General features: G+C 39.4%; 1 protein-coding gene across 2 annotated transcripts in view; it reads left to right on the top strand.

Moving 5' to 3' along the window:
• MTFR1 (mitochondrial fission regulator 1) overlaps nucleotides 1–13198 on the top strand; it is a 70909-nt gene extending 57711 nt beyond the window's left edge. The window contains exons 5-8 of one of the 2 annotated variants that reach the window (XM_003268356.4): nucleotides 7332–7567; nucleotides 9653–9899; nucleotides 10492–10660; nucleotides 11624–13198. In XM_003268356.4, coding sequence (XP_003268404.1) covers nucleotides 7332–7567; nucleotides 9653–9899; nucleotides 10492–10660; nucleotides 11624–11692 — 721 coding nt within the window. In that variant the 3' untranslated portion in view covers nucleotides 11693–13198. Of the gene's footprint in view, nucleotides 1–7331; nucleotides 7568–9652; nucleotides 9900–10491; nucleotides 10775–11623 lie in introns of those variants that run through there. The other variant, XM_012496100.2, reaches the window with a different exon arrangement.
• The last annotated feature ends 3733 nt before the right edge of the window (nucleotides 13199–16931 follow it).

Below are 16931 nucleotides of genomic sequence, written 5' to 3'. Positions count from 1 at the left end.
ATTAAGTATAAGATGGAATGTGCTGTTTTTTAAGGAGTCTCAGGGAAGATCCCCATCCTCTTAGAGGGTGACAGAGTGGCAAGAGTCTATAGGAAATACTTAACAAGCAAGCAGGCTGGCTCCACAGTGCCAGAGGTGCAAGAGTAGGCCAGGAGACTCGGTGGATCAGAGCAAGCAAGGTTTCCTACTCACAGCACATCAATCTGCAGATGTTACTGGTTTCTATTTTATTCTTCATTACTTGACACTAGACATGAACTGATAAACATATGTTATTAAAATAGTATATTCAAGGAAGAAAGATTATTTTTGTTAAATACCACTTTTAGGAAGATCCAACTTCTGAAATATAAAACAGCAGAAGGGTTGTGTTGAACAGAGCCTAAAACAGCTAATGAGGGAATCCCACTAGTTTTCTGGGTCTGTAGCCTACAACACTCCTGCCCGTTCCCACTGTAGATTTCTCATGGATTGCTTCCTCTGTCAAAATGATTTCCCATTCTGGTTGTCTTTATCCAGCCACTTGCCCACTTTGAAAAGATGGTTAGTTTTCTTTTCTTTGTTTCTTTTTTCTTTTTTTTTTTTTTTTGAGACAGTCTTGCTGTGTTGCCTAGGCTGGAATGCAGTGGCATGATCTTGGCTCACTGCAACCTCCGCTCCCAGGTTCAAGCGATTCTCTTGCCTCAGCCTCCCAAGTAGCTGGTATTACAGGCGCCCGCCAACACACCCAGCTAATCTTTGTACTTTTAGTAGAGATGGGGTTTCACCATGTTGGCCAGGCTGGTCTTGAACTCCTGACCTCAAGTGATCCACCTGCCTCAGATTATTAATTTTCTACCCAACTTTATATTTAAGGAAACTAAATTGCCAGTTTTTTCTCCCTGGATTCTAGGACAATAGAGTGTGTTTTTTTACATTTCTAGGTTGTTCTGTAAACTAAAAAGATGAGGGAGGGTCAGTAGAAATCATTTTGGGAATAGGGCACATCTAATTTAAAACTGTGTCAGATTTTGAGTTTCCCTTCACTATGAGATGAGGGGACAGGACCCCAGAGGTGTATTATATTTAACTTAGGGTTCTTCAATATGGGTGATGGAGCTAAAAAGGCCTTTGCATTTATGTAAATTGTGCTACAAAAGTGGCTTCCCTTGACAGTAACAAGGAAAAAAGAGAGCTAGATAATTCAGTGTAGTGTTATTCTGAGTAAGAACCTGTGTGCCTTAGGGAATTTTGGACCCAATATAAACAAAATATAACCAAAACAAATGAACGAAACCAGTAGAAATCTCACTAGCAGAAATTGGAATCCGGAAAATGGTTTTAAGAAACATCAGTTAACTGTTAAAAGTTTAAGGTAATGAAAAAAAAAAAAAAAGGAAAGGAAAGGAAGAAATATCAGGCCTGCATAATATAATCCCAACACTTTGGGAGGCTTGAGGCCAGGAGTTCATGACCAGCCTTGGCAACATTGTGAGACCCTGTCTCTTAAAAAAAAGAAAAAAATTAGCCAGGCATGGGTGGCACGCACCTGTAGTCCTAGCTACTCAGGAAGCGGAGGCAGGAGGATCACTTGACCCCAGAAGTTGGCAGTGTGGGTAACAGAGCAAGATCCTGTGTCAAAAAAAGAGAAACATCACCCTTTGGCTGTTTATCTTCTGTTTTTGGTACATCCATGCTTGATGTCTCTGTTATTTATTTGTTTATTTTTTTTTTGAGATGGAGTCTTGCATTGTCATCCAAGCTGGAGTGCAGTGGTGTGATCTCGGCTCACTGCAACGGCCGCCTCCCAGGTTCAAGTGATTCTTGTACCTCGGCCTCACAAGTAGCTGGGATTACAGGTGCCTGCCACCATACTCGGCTAATTCTTGTATTTTTAGTAGAGACAGGGTTGCACCCTGTTGGCCCAGGCTGGTCTTTAACTCCTGACCTCAGGTGATCCACCCACCTCGGGCTCCCAAAGTGCTGGGATTACAGGCGTGAGTCACCCCACCTGGCCTCTTTGTTATTTTTGTTTTTGTATTTGCTTTTATTTCTTAAAATTTCTCTGAATTACAAAAATTCTTGCAAGAGTCTATCTCTTATTTTGGATTTATTCTGTCTTTGTAATCTAGTTCTTAATAGCCCTCTGTTCTTAAGGGTGGCAAAACACATTGGTTTTAAGAATGAACGGTTTGTTGACTGTCTTAAAAAATAACTCAGGGCTCGGTGGCTCATGCTCGTAATTCAAGTACTTTGGGAGGCCAGAGCTGGAGGATCCTTTGAGCCGCGGAGTTATACCAGCCTGGGCAACATAGGGAGACCCTATCTGGGCTCTTAAACCTTCATAGGTCCTATAATTACTATGTTTGAGCCCATAAATATTAAAGTATTTCACATAAGGAAATGCTGAATTATATAATTAAAGATAGAAAAGTAGTATAAAGTACAGTTCTTCACTGTTAATTAAATTGTTTTGTCAAAGGTCCTAAACTTTTTTGCTCTTACCCTGGCACAATAGTGTTCAAGATTAAAGAGTAATTTGTCCTTTATTTTCAGTAAAAAAAGCAAAAAGATAAAAATTCATCATGCAAGCTATGGGGAGATATATAAAGTTAATCCTTTTTTTTAAAAAAACACTGTAGTTTCTGCTTAATACTTATTAATTTTCTCTTACAGTTTATTTTGCCTTGAAGATATTTTAAAGAAAGTAAGCTGTTCAAATATGCCTTGCAATTGCTATCTTAATCTAGTGTGTCATATTATCTTGTTCCAATTCTGGAACAAGATTATTGAAGGGTAAATGTTCATAGAATTTGAAGACTGGCTTACTTGAATGATAACATTTTAAAGCAAACTTGTAAGCATTTAATACTTTTAGATCCTGTAATGTCTAGGAGAATTTTAGGGGAGGGAGGATATAATCTTTACTGATGTGACCACTAGTTTTTAAATAAACAGTACTATAATGTCATTTTTCATTTATCAGCAACAAAGGTTCTGGTATCCAACATTTATTTTCTGTATATAGGCTCCATGAATCCTCTACATAATATGAAAACAATCATCCTTATTTCCATTCATAGATATGAATATATTCATTCTTTCAGGTAGGTTTGACAAACAAAGCAAACTTTTGCTTTGCGGAAATGCGAAGACGGCAGGGGTCTAGAGATACATACTTCTCCACAGGTTCTGTTCTTCTCTCTTCTCAGTTCCACTTCCATTCGTTGTCACTTCCAGGTACCCCTCATCCCTGACACGCATGGCTGTGGAGCATGTCCTCTGTCCTAAGAACACTGCATCTGATTGGTCTCTTCCTCTAAACTCACAGTTACTACTCCTGTTCCTTCTTTCTGCACTACAGTTTTGAATAAGTATGCTACTTTATTTCTACATTTATTTGAGAATGCTACATTTTGCATAGATCTGGTTTTAAGACTAGAATTTTATCACTCCTGCTATCCTACCTACCTGCATTTCCTTTAGTTCTTTCAAGAAGTAGTTTTAAAAAAAACATTATTGTTCAGTTTTATTAAACCCAAAACATTACCAAGAATATATATGAAGAAGCATATTAAGAATATATTATGATGTTAAATGTAATTTAATGTAAATATAAATGCTCCCTACCCCCTTAATGGTTCATTCAATAAACTGACTAATTTTTATTTACTTGTAACTTAATGTATTTGTTGTATAGAACTATTTAGCAAAATTATTTGCGCTACTCTTTGAAGGAGAGGTAGAAATCAGAATTTAGCCAGTTGTATCAACAAAGAGCCAAAGTTTTAATGACTTATTAAAAGTATTTTCCTTATTGTAGGTTGATTAGGCACATACATCTAATCTATAACTTCTATAACATATCTTTCAGTATATTGATTGATATATTTTATCAGAGCATTGGTACTGTTCTTCATGGGAGTTTTTTCCTTTGCTTAATCTTCCTGTACTGCTTTTTTTTTCCCCCCGATATGAGGTCTCACCCTGTCGCCCAGGCTGGAGTGCAGTAACCTAAATACAGCTCACTGCAGCCTCAACCTCCTCAATCAGTTCTCTTGCCGCAGCCTCCTGAGTAGCTGAGACCACCACACCTGGCTAGTTTTTAAATTTTTTTGCAGAGATGGGGTCTTGCCTTGTTACCCAGGCTGATCTTGAACTCCTGGACTCAAGCAATCCTTCCACCTCGGCCTCCCAAAGTGCTGGAATTAGAGTTGTAAGCCACTGTGCCCAGCCTAATCTTCCTGTACTAAAAAAAAAAAAAAAAAAAAAAAATTGTTTTTTCTCATTGTTGGGGCTACAAAAGGAAACAGTAATTGAAGCCTTGTGAGCCAAACATTTCCCTATCCCACAAATATTCCAAATTTAAAAAGTTGATATTATAGTTGCTAGGTAAGAGCGAGGACATTTAGTATTGTACTGTTCTGAGGCAGGGTCTTGCTGTCTTGCCCAAGCTGGAGTGCAGTGGTGCAATCACGGTTCATTGCAGCCTTAACCTCCCGGGCTCAATCAATCCCTACCATCCCAGTCTCCCTAGTAGCTGGGACTACAGGCTCCATGCCCAGCTAATTTTTGTATTTCTTTGTAGAGAAGGGGTTTTGCCATGTCACCCAGGCTGGTCTCAAACTCCTGGGCTCAAGTGATCCTCCTGCCTCAGCCTCCCAAAGTGGTAGGATTACAGGTGTGAGCCACCGTGCCAAGCCTAGAGCAAGGATATTTATACTCCAGATCTTTTTGTTTAATAAAAGTGTGTCAGGCAAAAAGCAGTTTGCAAGCTTCCTTTATGTATGGTAATTTAATTAATATGGCATAAAAAATTAGGTATGAAGAAAAATACCCGAATTCAGTGCATAATACCAAAACCTAAGCATGCCAGGATTCCCCTTTTCAAAACACAAGGTAGAATGAAGAAGAATTTTCACAGCTGTCAAGCAAAAATAAAACACCAATATCCATTTAAAGGAAAACTAAAGTGGAATTTAATGTTGAAATGTCCTAACAGTTATGATTGTGTTTGAAGCTGAAAGAGAAGCCCAAAAGAATGGTGCCTTAAACACAATGGGAGTTTATATTTTTCTCTCAAGATAGTTTATTTCTCTCAAATCAGCAACATCTAAGGTTAGGTGGGCTAGAGCTGATAGTGGCCCTACAGCATCATCAGGGACCAGCTAGGCTCTGCCATCTGTAGCATTGGCTTCCATATCCTTGTTAGCTTCTGGCCCTGTGTGACTCTAAAACATCACCTTGCACTCAAGACTCTCAGCATGAGGAAGGGGAACTGGGGCTAAAGTGGAAGTGACTTTGCCATTGAGTCACCTCCCTTCAAGTGGCCTCCTAGATGCCTCATCAACATTCTGCCTACAATCTTGTTAGCCACACGAAGTCCCATGGCCACACAAAACTGCAAGGGAAACTGGGAAATGTCATCCTTAAGCTGGCACATTGCTTCCCTAAAATAAGGATTTCTTTCTTTCTACTCCTTTTTTTGGTGGTAATTTTTACAAAAGAGAAAGGAAACATGCTTGTTGGAGGAAGCAGCTGGCAATCTGTGTCCCAGTGCATGCTGTGCACCGGAGCAAGGCTTAATTAGCACGTGGTCCATGCCCTGGGTGAGGGTTACTTAGATTTTGGCGTTCGCTTGCCTTTTAGTATAGGCTTGTAGCAGGGCCAGTCAGAGATTCTTCACCTTAGGGCCGTGACTTCTGAAACTGTATGAGCCGAATTTTATGAGAAGTGTGTCTGATCAATTACCTGGGAAAATGAGATTTTCAAAGGAATCTGTGTGAAACCATTTGAGCACGATGTGTTAATGTTGATTGAAAGTGAGGAGAAGGAAGTCAGTTGTGGGCTCTTTTCTTATCTTTAAAACCCCGAAGTCAAGGCATATCTTCATTCTTTTCCCATGCAGTCTTGAGTATGCCGAAGAGGGCAATCCTGGTGAAATCATTCAACCATTCCCAGTGTTGTCAAGTAGTGTTAAACTAATGTGGTTAAAGTCTTTGACTGGAAATGGGCAGATTTCTTCCTTACAGTGTATCCATATCCAGGTTATGGATATTTCAAAAAATATTAAGTTTTTGAATTAGTGTTAAGTCACACTAATATATTTTTCATAGAAAATTTGTAACTAATAGCATGAAAAAACTTCGTAAATCTCAGTTTCAGTACTGAGTCTTCCGCACACTAGCTACGTGATACTGAGTCTGTATCCTCAGCAATAAAATAATAGCGTCTGCCCCATGGCGTTCAGATTAGATGTGATGACAGAAAGGAAAGACTCCAGCCTCATGTCTGACAACAGAGGTTACATTTAATGTCAGTTCCCCATCTCTTTCAGCAGCTTTCAAACAAAAGAGCCTTTTCCCAAATGATGCAGCACTAGGGCCTTGCATTTACTGCTCTCAAGATAGTTTCATCTAGATTTGGGAACTATAAATGTAATTACTTCCTGTCCTTGTGTGGAGAGTTCTTTTGGTATTATAGGGTTCTAAATGACTATAACGTCGAGACAGTATGCAGGAGTTTTTTGAGGACACAGATTTTTGAAGGGTGCAGGTATAAGGGAAAAGTGAGACTACGATTTTTTTCTGGAAGGAAAGAATTTAAGATAGAAAAGGGCTTACAGGGGGATGCAGGCTGGGAAAACTTCATTGTAGAAAATAAGAGGAAATGGATAAGTATATAAATTGACAATTGAAAAGAAATACAAATTTTTTCTCAACCTCAACTTCATTTGGAGCTACCTCGGGTGCTACACATAAAATTTTTTTTAACCCAAATAAGACCATCTAATATAGCTGCTGCATAGGTTCAGTGATAATGATTCCTTTTTCTCCTTTTAGCTTTTGATGCTGTATTTTGTCCACAGTGTTATCATGTGTCTTGCAATTTGATGTATTCTATCATACATGGAAAACACTGACATTAATATGTAGATGCCAGGACCCTGGGGAAAGGCTGATGGATTACTGATTTGATTTTGTTGTCAGACATAACTAGTAATTAGCTTACCACTTTGAAGGGCATAAAAAGCTTCTTAGTTCAAATCAAAAGAAAACGTCAATTAGCAAAAACTTTGCTAAAATCTGTGATGCCTCTTGATGGAGTTGGTTTGTGCATAGTATGTAGAGATTGACTAAGAAAAATGATGGCAGCAAGAACCCCAGCTGTGGTATGTAGCTACATAAGGTTGACAAATGCTTTGCTGTTTTTGTCTTTACATGAAGGGACTTATGTAAGATCAGTCTGAAAAGAGGTTCTTGGGTGTTAATGCGGATACACTGTCAGGTGAGGATGGTGTTTCACATTCTCTTACAAAGCCTGTGACAGCCCATCTTCTGTCTTCCTTGCAGGACAGAGGTCAGATCAAGGCCACCTCTTCAGGATGACCTTCTTTTCTTTGAGAAGGCCCCAAGCAGACAGATTTCCTTACCAGACTTGTCTCAAGAAGAGCCTCAGCTGAAGACCCCAGCACTGGCAAATGACGAAGCACTGCAGAAGATTTGTGCTCTTGAAAATGAACTTGCTGCTCTCAGAGCTCAGATTGCCAAGATTGTGACCCAGCAGGAGCAGCAAAATCTCATTGCAGGTCTGTAAGTCCTACATTTGTTAGTTTTAACTTGCAAACTAGAAGTTAGGAGAATGCTACTTACTTTTAAATTAATTAGTAAGTAACAGCTATTGGGGTTCTTAGAAAACCAGGTGTCAGCCGGGTGCGGTGGCTCATGCCTGTAATCCCAGCACTTTGGGAGGCTGAGGGAGGCAGATCACGAGGTCAGGAGATCGAGACCATCCTGGCCAACATGGTGAAACCCCGTCTCTACTAAAAATATAAAAATTAGCTGGGCATGGTGGCACGTGCCTATAGTCCCAGCTACTTGGGAGCCTGAGGCAGGAGAATCTCTTGAACCCGGGAGGTGGAAAACCAAGTGAGCCAAGATCATGCCACTGCACTCCAGCCTGGCGACAGAGCAAGACTTCGTCTCAAAACAAAACAACAAACAAAAAAACCAGGTGTCAGTCCTTTTTGCATAGTCCAAAACAACCAGGTCAGGTTTAGATGGTGTTCATTTTGAACAATCTTGGTGCTGTCAGAGAAGATGACTAGGAAGTATCCTTTGGAAAACACTGAAATTCATACAGCTGAATTGCTACATAGTGGATGCTTTCCTTTCTAATGGGAAACTTAGTTGTCTAGGATAATGGCACCAACCATATCAGACATGAGGTAATGCCGTGGGTTGCTATCTACTTAGTGAAAGGAGCCTGGGTTTCTGTGTGGTACGTGTTGGACTGAGTGGTGTTTACCACCTGCATGTCTTGATGCAAGCACTTGACATCTCACCTACCTTTACTGCTCTAAAATGGGGATAACAGTACCTATGTTACTGAGTTATTGTGAGAATAAGTGTGGAAAGTATATAAAATGCCTTTAACACACAGCAGCTATTTAATAGTTATTCTTCTTCCTTTTGCACAGAGTAGAACCTGAATTCAAGTCTTCTGGTCTAACACCATTGGGTTTATTAGTGTGACATTCTCACATTGGGGAGGAAACTGTAGCCTTGAAATCCTAGCCCACTAACCTATTGGCAAGTAGTGGTTATTTTCCTATTGTTATTTCTAAGGCCTGGCAAGACTCAGTATTAACCAGCTCTGTTGGGTAAGGACAATTAATTACCCTGCCTCTGAGCCACTTGGCTTATGCTTCTGGAGTTTAACGTAATCCAGCATGGAAACCTCATTTGACCTGGGCACGGCAGAGGTGGGTGGGGGTGGAGGCACTCTGGGCGCTGATGCTGGACTGTGCTTATGCATGTAACTTGCTAAAATCCTCCAGTCCTACCTTTTTCTTGTCAAATTGATTTTTCCTTTTGCTTTACCTCCCTCTTCTGGCCGACTGGGAAAGTGCTACCATAAATAGATAATTTTGAAGTTCTATTTATAAGCTGAAACTTTTGAGTAAAAATCTTTTACATCAACACCTCCTCAATCAAACTAGTTCACCCAATAAACAACTTTCTAACCTCCAGTTATGCAGAAAGAGGATTTTTAGGTCCTTACTTCATTTCCGTAACTCTTAGTTACTTCTTGTTTTAGAGACAGGGTTTCACTGTGTTGCTCAGGCTGGTCTTGAACTCCTGAGCTCAAATGATCTGCCTGCCTTGGCCTCCTAAAGTGCTGGGATTACAGGTGTGAGCCATTGAGCCCAGCCCAGTGCAGGCTTTTAATGCTTAGTAAGTCTGATATGAAAATGTGCTTAAAATGAGTCACAAATTTGTCAGAGTTTTCTCAAATCATTAAAATAGTACTAAATTGTCAAACTGTATGTAATGAAGATAGACTTGTTTTTGCAGTACTTTGTTTTATATTTCTGTTAAAAGTGATTCCAAACTGTGCTACAGTCAAACTTGAACGTTTGATATCACAAAAACACCTCTGTTGAATTAAATGGAAATTTTCCATCTGGATAGTTTTGGATTGAATGATACAGTGGCTGAGATTCAGGCATTTCTCAAGAAGTAACTGAAACTGTCTTTCTTCTTACATAACTGAGACTTTAAGGATATTGTTTTTAGGGGTACAGAAATCTTTAACATCATTTTGCTTTTAAAAACTGATATTTTCTTTGCTTAATACCAGCAGGATTAAGTTTGTTTTCCTTTGTTTGTAGATGACTTAGATTCTACCACATTTGGTACCATACCACCACCCCCTCCGCCTCCCCTACCACCCCCACCTGCCCCTCCACTGGGGCTCCACAAAAGTATATCTGCTGTTGATCTGATTAAAGAACGAAGAGAGAAAAGAGCCAATGCTGGAAAGACTTTGGTTAAGAACAGTCTAAAGAAACCTGACATGCCAAATATGCTAGAGATCCTTAAAGATATGAACAGTGTAAAACTTCGGTCAGTGAAGAGGTGAGGATACATTCACGTTCTTTCTTCCCCATTTGTTTGTCTTGTGAAACCAAAGTACCAGGCTTCTTGAGGAATTTTGTTTATAACATGACTGCCATGAATATTTAAGTTTTTAGTTTAAAAAAAAAGATGAGCCCCAGTGGCTTCTAAACACAGTAGCTAAGAGATTAGCAAAATAAGCTAACATTTCCCAGGTGATGTTTTTAGTTTTCCCATTTTATTGAAATATCGGCCTTTTCATGTAAAGTCTTCACTGCGGTTGCTCAGTGGGCATTCACTAATTCAATAAAGGCAGGCTGTGTACCACTAGCATAGTCACTAGACACGCATGGAAGAGGGAACTCTTATTTGCCCTGAAGGAGAGTAGAGTCCATGTTCTGCAGACACATTACATGGCCCTTTATTGGACTCCTGTGTGCTTTTGTTGAGCATTAGCTCTAGGCTTCCATCTCAATGCTAGCAGTATTTATTAGGTCTCTATGGGTAGCTATGATGCTGGAGAGGTGCTGTCAGGCAAAAGGTTGACAAAGTACTTCCCTGAGGATGGCCAGTGTATTGACCTGTCCCCTTGGTTTGTGTTCACTTCTCTAAGGTCAGAGCAAGATGTGAAGCCCAAGCCAGTGGATGCTACTGACCCTGCTGCCCTCATAGCAGAGGCTCTGAAAAAGAAATTTGCTTATCGGTATCGAAGTGATAGCCAAGATGAAGTTGAAAAAGGAGTTCCAAAGTCTGAATCAGAGGCCACCTCAGAGAGAGTGTTGGTGAGTTATTTGCCCAGATTTCTTTCCTGTTACGTAGAAACCCATCCCATTGCCAAGCACTTGCATTTTGCAAGTGATTCACCTGTGTCATCTGTAAGTTCCAAAGGGAGGTGATACAGGATTTGGTCCCTGCCTTACAAGTAGATCACGGCTGGTTGGGAAAAGGATGACATCTTTGCTTAGCATTTACACTTTTACTTTTCTAACTATGAAAATAATAGTTGTTCATTTGGAAATTTGAAACTTGTAGAAGAGCAGAAAGAAGAAAGCCAAAGTTAACCCCTGAACTCACTACTAAGTAATCTCCAGTGTTACATTTTCTGTGCAGGGTTATATTTTTATTTAAGCATAGTGAAGTGAGATTCAGTATAGTAACAATGTATATTTTGTGATATAGAAATTCAGAGTAAAGTGAGATCATTTTCTCTCAGGGCACCCTGTGAAAGTCTTCTGAAGAGGGTGAGATTTGATGTGGGCCTTGGAGGATGTGTACCATGTCAAAGGTGGAGACTGAGTACATTTCATGGAAGCTCTCACATAATAATTGATACATTCCCTTTATTAACATTACTGTCCTGGGGCGTGTGTGCTTATCTATTCCAGAGAGGCAGGCATCTCAGAAATTCCAGCACCTTTGAAACTTCTTAAGACATTGGAAAGGAAACTTTGTACTTTCTCTCTTTACTAAGAGAAGTAAAATTTAACAAAAGCAGGGTACTGCCAAGACGGTTGTAGTTTTCATTTATAGGAAGCAGTTTGGCTACTTCTTTACCTTTCATTCTGTTGATAATGTTCTGTGTTCATAACAACCTGTCAATTTGTAAAGGTTTTAATATTCCCAGTAGTTGCTTGGTTTTTCATGCAGAACATACCCAGCCCTCTAATCCATGATTGGGAGGTAGGGGCGTATCATTACTGTTACTTGAACCAGTATCTTTATTTATACTTTTTGTTTGTTTCTAGTTTGGGCCACACATGTTGAAGCCAACAGGAAAAATGAAGGCTTTAATTGAAAATGTATCAGACTCCTAATAGACAATGAGCTGCGAAAGACTCCTGGTTCCCCTGTTGATTTGTGAGGGCCAAGTTTGCTAGTAGAAATCAACACTGTTTAGTAAATACCTGACTTTAGTATTCAGTGGTCTCCTTTTCAGGCTAATTAGAGGATTAAGCAATAATGAAAGCACTAAGTTTGGTTTTGCTTTTGTGAGATGGTCAGCTTTGGTGTTCTCCACAACGTGTGTTCTGACATGTTTCTAATATGTGGCCAGGGCGTTCAGATTTCCAGTTTTGAAAACAATTCTATAGATTTCACAACACAAAACGGACATTTGTGGATGTTACTGCACATTTTAAATTCTTAACACTAATTTATCTGTGTAAGTGTTTTATATGCATATTTTTAGACATAAACAGTTTATGTAAAATTAGTAATGAATGATGGCAATGAGGGCATTGTTATCTTCGTTTGTTTTCAGTGATCATTTAGCATTCAGTGATGGAACAGCTGGTATAACATAAGTTGTTGGCATGAAATATTTGAGATTGGAAACTTCTTGCCTTGAACAGAACTTGTATCTTAGATTCTCTCTCACATTTTCTTGGAGCTGGGGTTTGAATAGGAACCAGATGATGTTCACTGCTGAAATTCCATAATGCTTCCCATTGAAGGGAAGTTGAGAACCAGGAAAGCTGCTTTCACGTCATTGCCATCCAGTACTGACAGGGAAGAAAGATGTAGTTTTCCAGTAGTGATGAATCAAATTATTGAATTAAATTTCTTATTAAGTAAAAACTCAGAATGTACCATCTTATTTCCTTTCAGTTTATTAAATGGCATCATAAAGATGACTTTGCTAAGTTAATAGAGTTAAATTTTTTTAATATAAGCCAAAATATTAACTTTAATGAAACATTGACTTGGCAAATGAATTTCCTGTAAATTATCATTGGTCAGAATGCTGTTTTAATTATATTACACAACATAAACCATAGGTGTTATTAGAAGTAGAGAACTGCCTTTTTCATCTGGGGCTTTTAAGGACTTGTTATAAATGATTATTTTTTAAATGCTTTATAAATCTTCATGATTTTTCTATTTCTGATACACTCAGCTATAGTTAATGCCAGAGTATCCTACCAGGAGTAAATATTTGGAATATTTAAATCTAGTAAAAGAAGAAAGTTATACTTCCTGGGAATATTAGGAGATGGGAGTAGAGATTCACTTTTAAAAGTTCTTGAAAATATATGCATTCTCCTAAATATTAACAAAAATGATTTGGGGTAATGATATGGCTTGGTTATTGTTTAAATTTGTACTGTGGCTTATGTTACACATGTTCATGTTCACCTCTCATTCACCTGTTTGTTTTATGTGGTTTAAAATTCTCTTTAGCAAAATTCAGAAAATTCACCTGAAACATATTTTGACCTCCTAAGAAACATATTTTTGTATCAGTATTGAATTTTGGACAGTGCCCCCATATAAGGAAGTTACTGTTTTAAAATAAAGCAAACTGTTTTATTTTCCTTGGATCATAGTGCCTCCATTTTCTTTTCCTTTTTCACAATAGGTAAGATTCTTTTGCACATGCAGCTTCTTTAGAATAATTTTCTTTCTGCATTTTTCAAGTGGAATTATATGCCTTAAAATAAGCTCTTAAAATCACCTCTCATTCACTTTTTCTCATATAAAGGGATCTCAGCATTAAAACAAACAGGACAGTCATGAGGTATCCGAGTAGTCTCAGGGTTCTCAAACCCATAATCTACTTCTGAGATTGGTGAAATTTGTCTTCCCAGCTTCTTCCACACCCACCTCATTCAGTTTCTAGTTCTTTCACCCAACACCAACACAACACCTGAAGTAAAAGAAAGACCTTAAGAATAGTTATACCTCATACCTCAGCTAGGTATGAGAAAGAAAGGTAACTAACTTTCCTATGTTTTGTCTGAGTTCTGATTGAGGGACTCTCCATCTATATATATATATATAGAGAGAGAGAGAGCATATGAGACAGAATGAGAAGATCTGAGTCAGAGAACACTGGACTTGGAGCTTTACATGATCCCCCGTTAAATAAGTTATCTTTACTTTTGCATTATTTTACACAGGGTCTCTGTAGTTTCCAATAGAATGATTTCTCTGGTGGTCCCTGGCACCTGTGAAAGGCATCGTCCTATGCACTTGCTTGTGCAGGCTTGGTGTAGGAGGGGTAGGACTTGCAGTCTTTAGTTCTGGTGGTTTCCCCAGTGCCAGGCCCTTCTGCATAAGACTTGTGTCTTCTGTCTATATTAGGAATGCCTATGTGTCTGTGTCTCTGGTGAAGAGGAATACACATGGTAATAACTAGCAGAAACAAATACTTACTTTGGAAAAACCATAGTTCTGATAACTTCCCCAGAAACAGAAGTTCTCTCTGTGGGATAGAATCTGGCAGACAGAAGTTTAAACTTTCAGGAGTTTGCCCAACAAAGTCAGCGCTGGGGTTGCCAGACAGAATGACACTTGGTTTCAATTGCAGTAGGGTTCTATTTCTGTGTCCTCTTTCCCTTTCTCATCCTAGAGATTTTGCATTCTTCTCTGCTACCCTATTGATCCTATTGTTAGGATTCTTAGCCTTGCCATGTAAACCATATAAACAATCTAGCTCTTCCTTGGTCTTGGTAGCGATCCTGTAAGGATGGGATAATAAAAATGGCATAACCAAGTTAAGGATCTAGAACTTTTGCACACTTCCCTCCAAGACTATTATTATCCTTAGTCCAGTTCATATGGTCTAGAAGCCTTAATGTTCCTAAAGCTGGAACTTCTCTGATACATTCTCTAGCCAGAGGGTTAAGGTCACAGAGGGCTCCTTCGATAAGGGCAGAGTAGAACACAAGTGCCCTTTAGACATTTTCAGGAGGGTACATGTTAAGACAGTTCAAACAGTGCTTCCTGTTCATACCAAATGTTTATCCCAGGGCAGTCCTTCATAACCCAACTGGAAAAGCCTTGATTTGGGGAGAAAGGCCAGACTCTTCAAAACAAGATTTTAACCAGAGGTATAAAAACATTCTGTTAATGTTTCCTAATGGTCACCCCTCTTCATTAGCCAAATACGCTTTTTATCGAAAGGTGAAAGAAGGTGTATTCCCCAGGTACTGTGTTGTGGAAACTAGGTATCATTTTAAGGGTGAAAAAGGATACAACTAGAGCATGGTTGGAAATCATTCTGAAATACTAGCGTGAGTACAAGGGGAGAGAAGTGCATAAGGCACTGACCATGGGGGGCTGGGCTGTCCAGATCCCCCCAACCCCTGCCTTCCCTTCTGCAAGGGGCATGCCTGATAATGCAGGGACTGCTCTGTAACCCAGGACACAGCCCTGATGAGCTGTTCCAATCAGGTTCTCCCTCATGAATTTGAGCAGGAAGCCTCTAGAGTGAATCAGTGCCAGGAGCTCAAATAAAGATATCATGAGGTACAATTGTATCCATGCGTTTATATAAGTAAGTAGAAATTATCAAGAAATCAACTAATAGCCATAGTGACCTTTGATTTAGCACTTACCATATGTCAATAGTTAATTTTACTTTAAGGAACAGACATGTTATAGGTTAGGGAGCCACTCAGAAGATTAGGTAACCTGCCTAAGGACCCAAACCTAGGTCTGACAAGCTGTAAAGACAGTGCTCACCAGAACTGACCATTCCAGCACCTGGATCTCAGATTTCTAGCCTCAAGAACTGTGAGAAATAACTGTTGTTTATAAGTCACCCAGTTCCTGGTTCTTTGTTTTAACAGCCTGAGTGGACTAAGGCAAGCACTATCCTTTCTAACATTTCCTTCAAAAAGTTCATCTTTAGATCTGTAACTTTTACTAATTTCAACTAAGTTAAGGGAACTTGGAAAATCATTACAGTCTCCTGCTTCTTTACAGGACGTGGCTCAACAATAAAGAAATACTTCAAATCTGTGTTCAGAAATGTCATGTAAATAAATGTACAGCTTAAAGATAGGTGTTGTAATACAAGATGGAATGTCTTGGCAAAGATTTATTGATGGGACCAGTGGAAAGCTTCAGTAAACCAATTACATCACTGTGCTTCAATTTTAAATTACAGCCAAGAAATCTAATATTAAAAACAGGAGCGGCCGGGTGCGGTGGCTCACACTGTAATCCCAGCACTTTGGGAGGCTGAGGCAGGTGGATCACCTGAGGTCAGGAGTTCAAGGCCAGCCTGGCCAACATGGTGAAACCCTGTCTGTACTAAAAATACAAAAATTAGCCAGGCATGGTGGTGCACACCTGTAATCCCAACTACTCGGGAGGCTAAGACAGGAGAACTGCTTGAACCCGGAAGGTGGAGGTTGCAGTGAGCCAAGATCACACCACTCCACTCTAGCCTGGGCAACAAAGACTCCATCTCAAACACACACACACACACAAACAAAAACAAAAAAAGTGTTTCTCTCTTTCCCCCACCATCCTATCAGACTTTAAGGTGGGTTTCAGGACAAGTTAGGACGTGTAGGTATAAGACTAAAATATGTAATTGAGGAAAGTATTTTACCTAAAGTAGCATATTGTACATTTAAAACTATTTTAGAATCAAATTTGAAGACTAAGTAACTTTATCGGTCATAGATGTTAACTATTTTTTGAAACAGTCTTACTCTGTCGCCCAGGCTGGAGTGCAGTGGCACAATCTCAGCTCATTGTAACCTCTGCCTCTTGGGTTCAAGTGATTTTCCTGCCTCTGCCTCTCCGGTAGCTGGGATTACAGGCGCACACCACCGTGCCCGGCTAATTTTTGTATTTTTTTTTTAGTAGAGATGGGGTTTCGCCATGTTGGCCAGGCTGGTCTCGAACTCCTGACGTCAGGTGATCTGTCCGCCTCAAAGAGCTGGGATTATGGATGTGAGCCACCACACCCAGCCAACAATCTTAAAAATACAAGAATTACTAGATATGGTGTCATTTTTATCATTACCCGAATGAAACCCTACATTCTCCTAAACAACCCAACACTACTTATACCATACACAAACCCGCCATATTATATAACATGCTGCACTTATTATTCTGTCACCCAGACATGTTGAGAACAGAATCCAAGGTTTGTAATTTTTAATACCCCCTTTATTATATCTAGTGCCATCTTCTGCACACAACAGAAACTTGGATACTGCTTACCACATGACTCCAGTATAGACGGAAGAGTTTCAACATAATCTCTTAGTAACAAATTGATAGCTAAAAAGGGAACACATTAATTCAAAA

The sequence above is a fragment of the Nomascus leucogenys genome, chromosome 16 (assembly GCF_006542625.1).
Source record: "Nomascus leucogenys isolate Asia chromosome 16, Asia_NLE_v1, whole genome shotgun sequence".
Classification (NCBI taxonomy): domain Eukaryota; kingdom Metazoa; phylum Chordata; class Mammalia; order Primates; family Hylobatidae; genus Nomascus; species Nomascus leucogenys.
The sequence above is the reverse complement of the archived record's forward strand: the minus strand, read 5'-3'. Positions and strand labels throughout refer to the sequence as shown.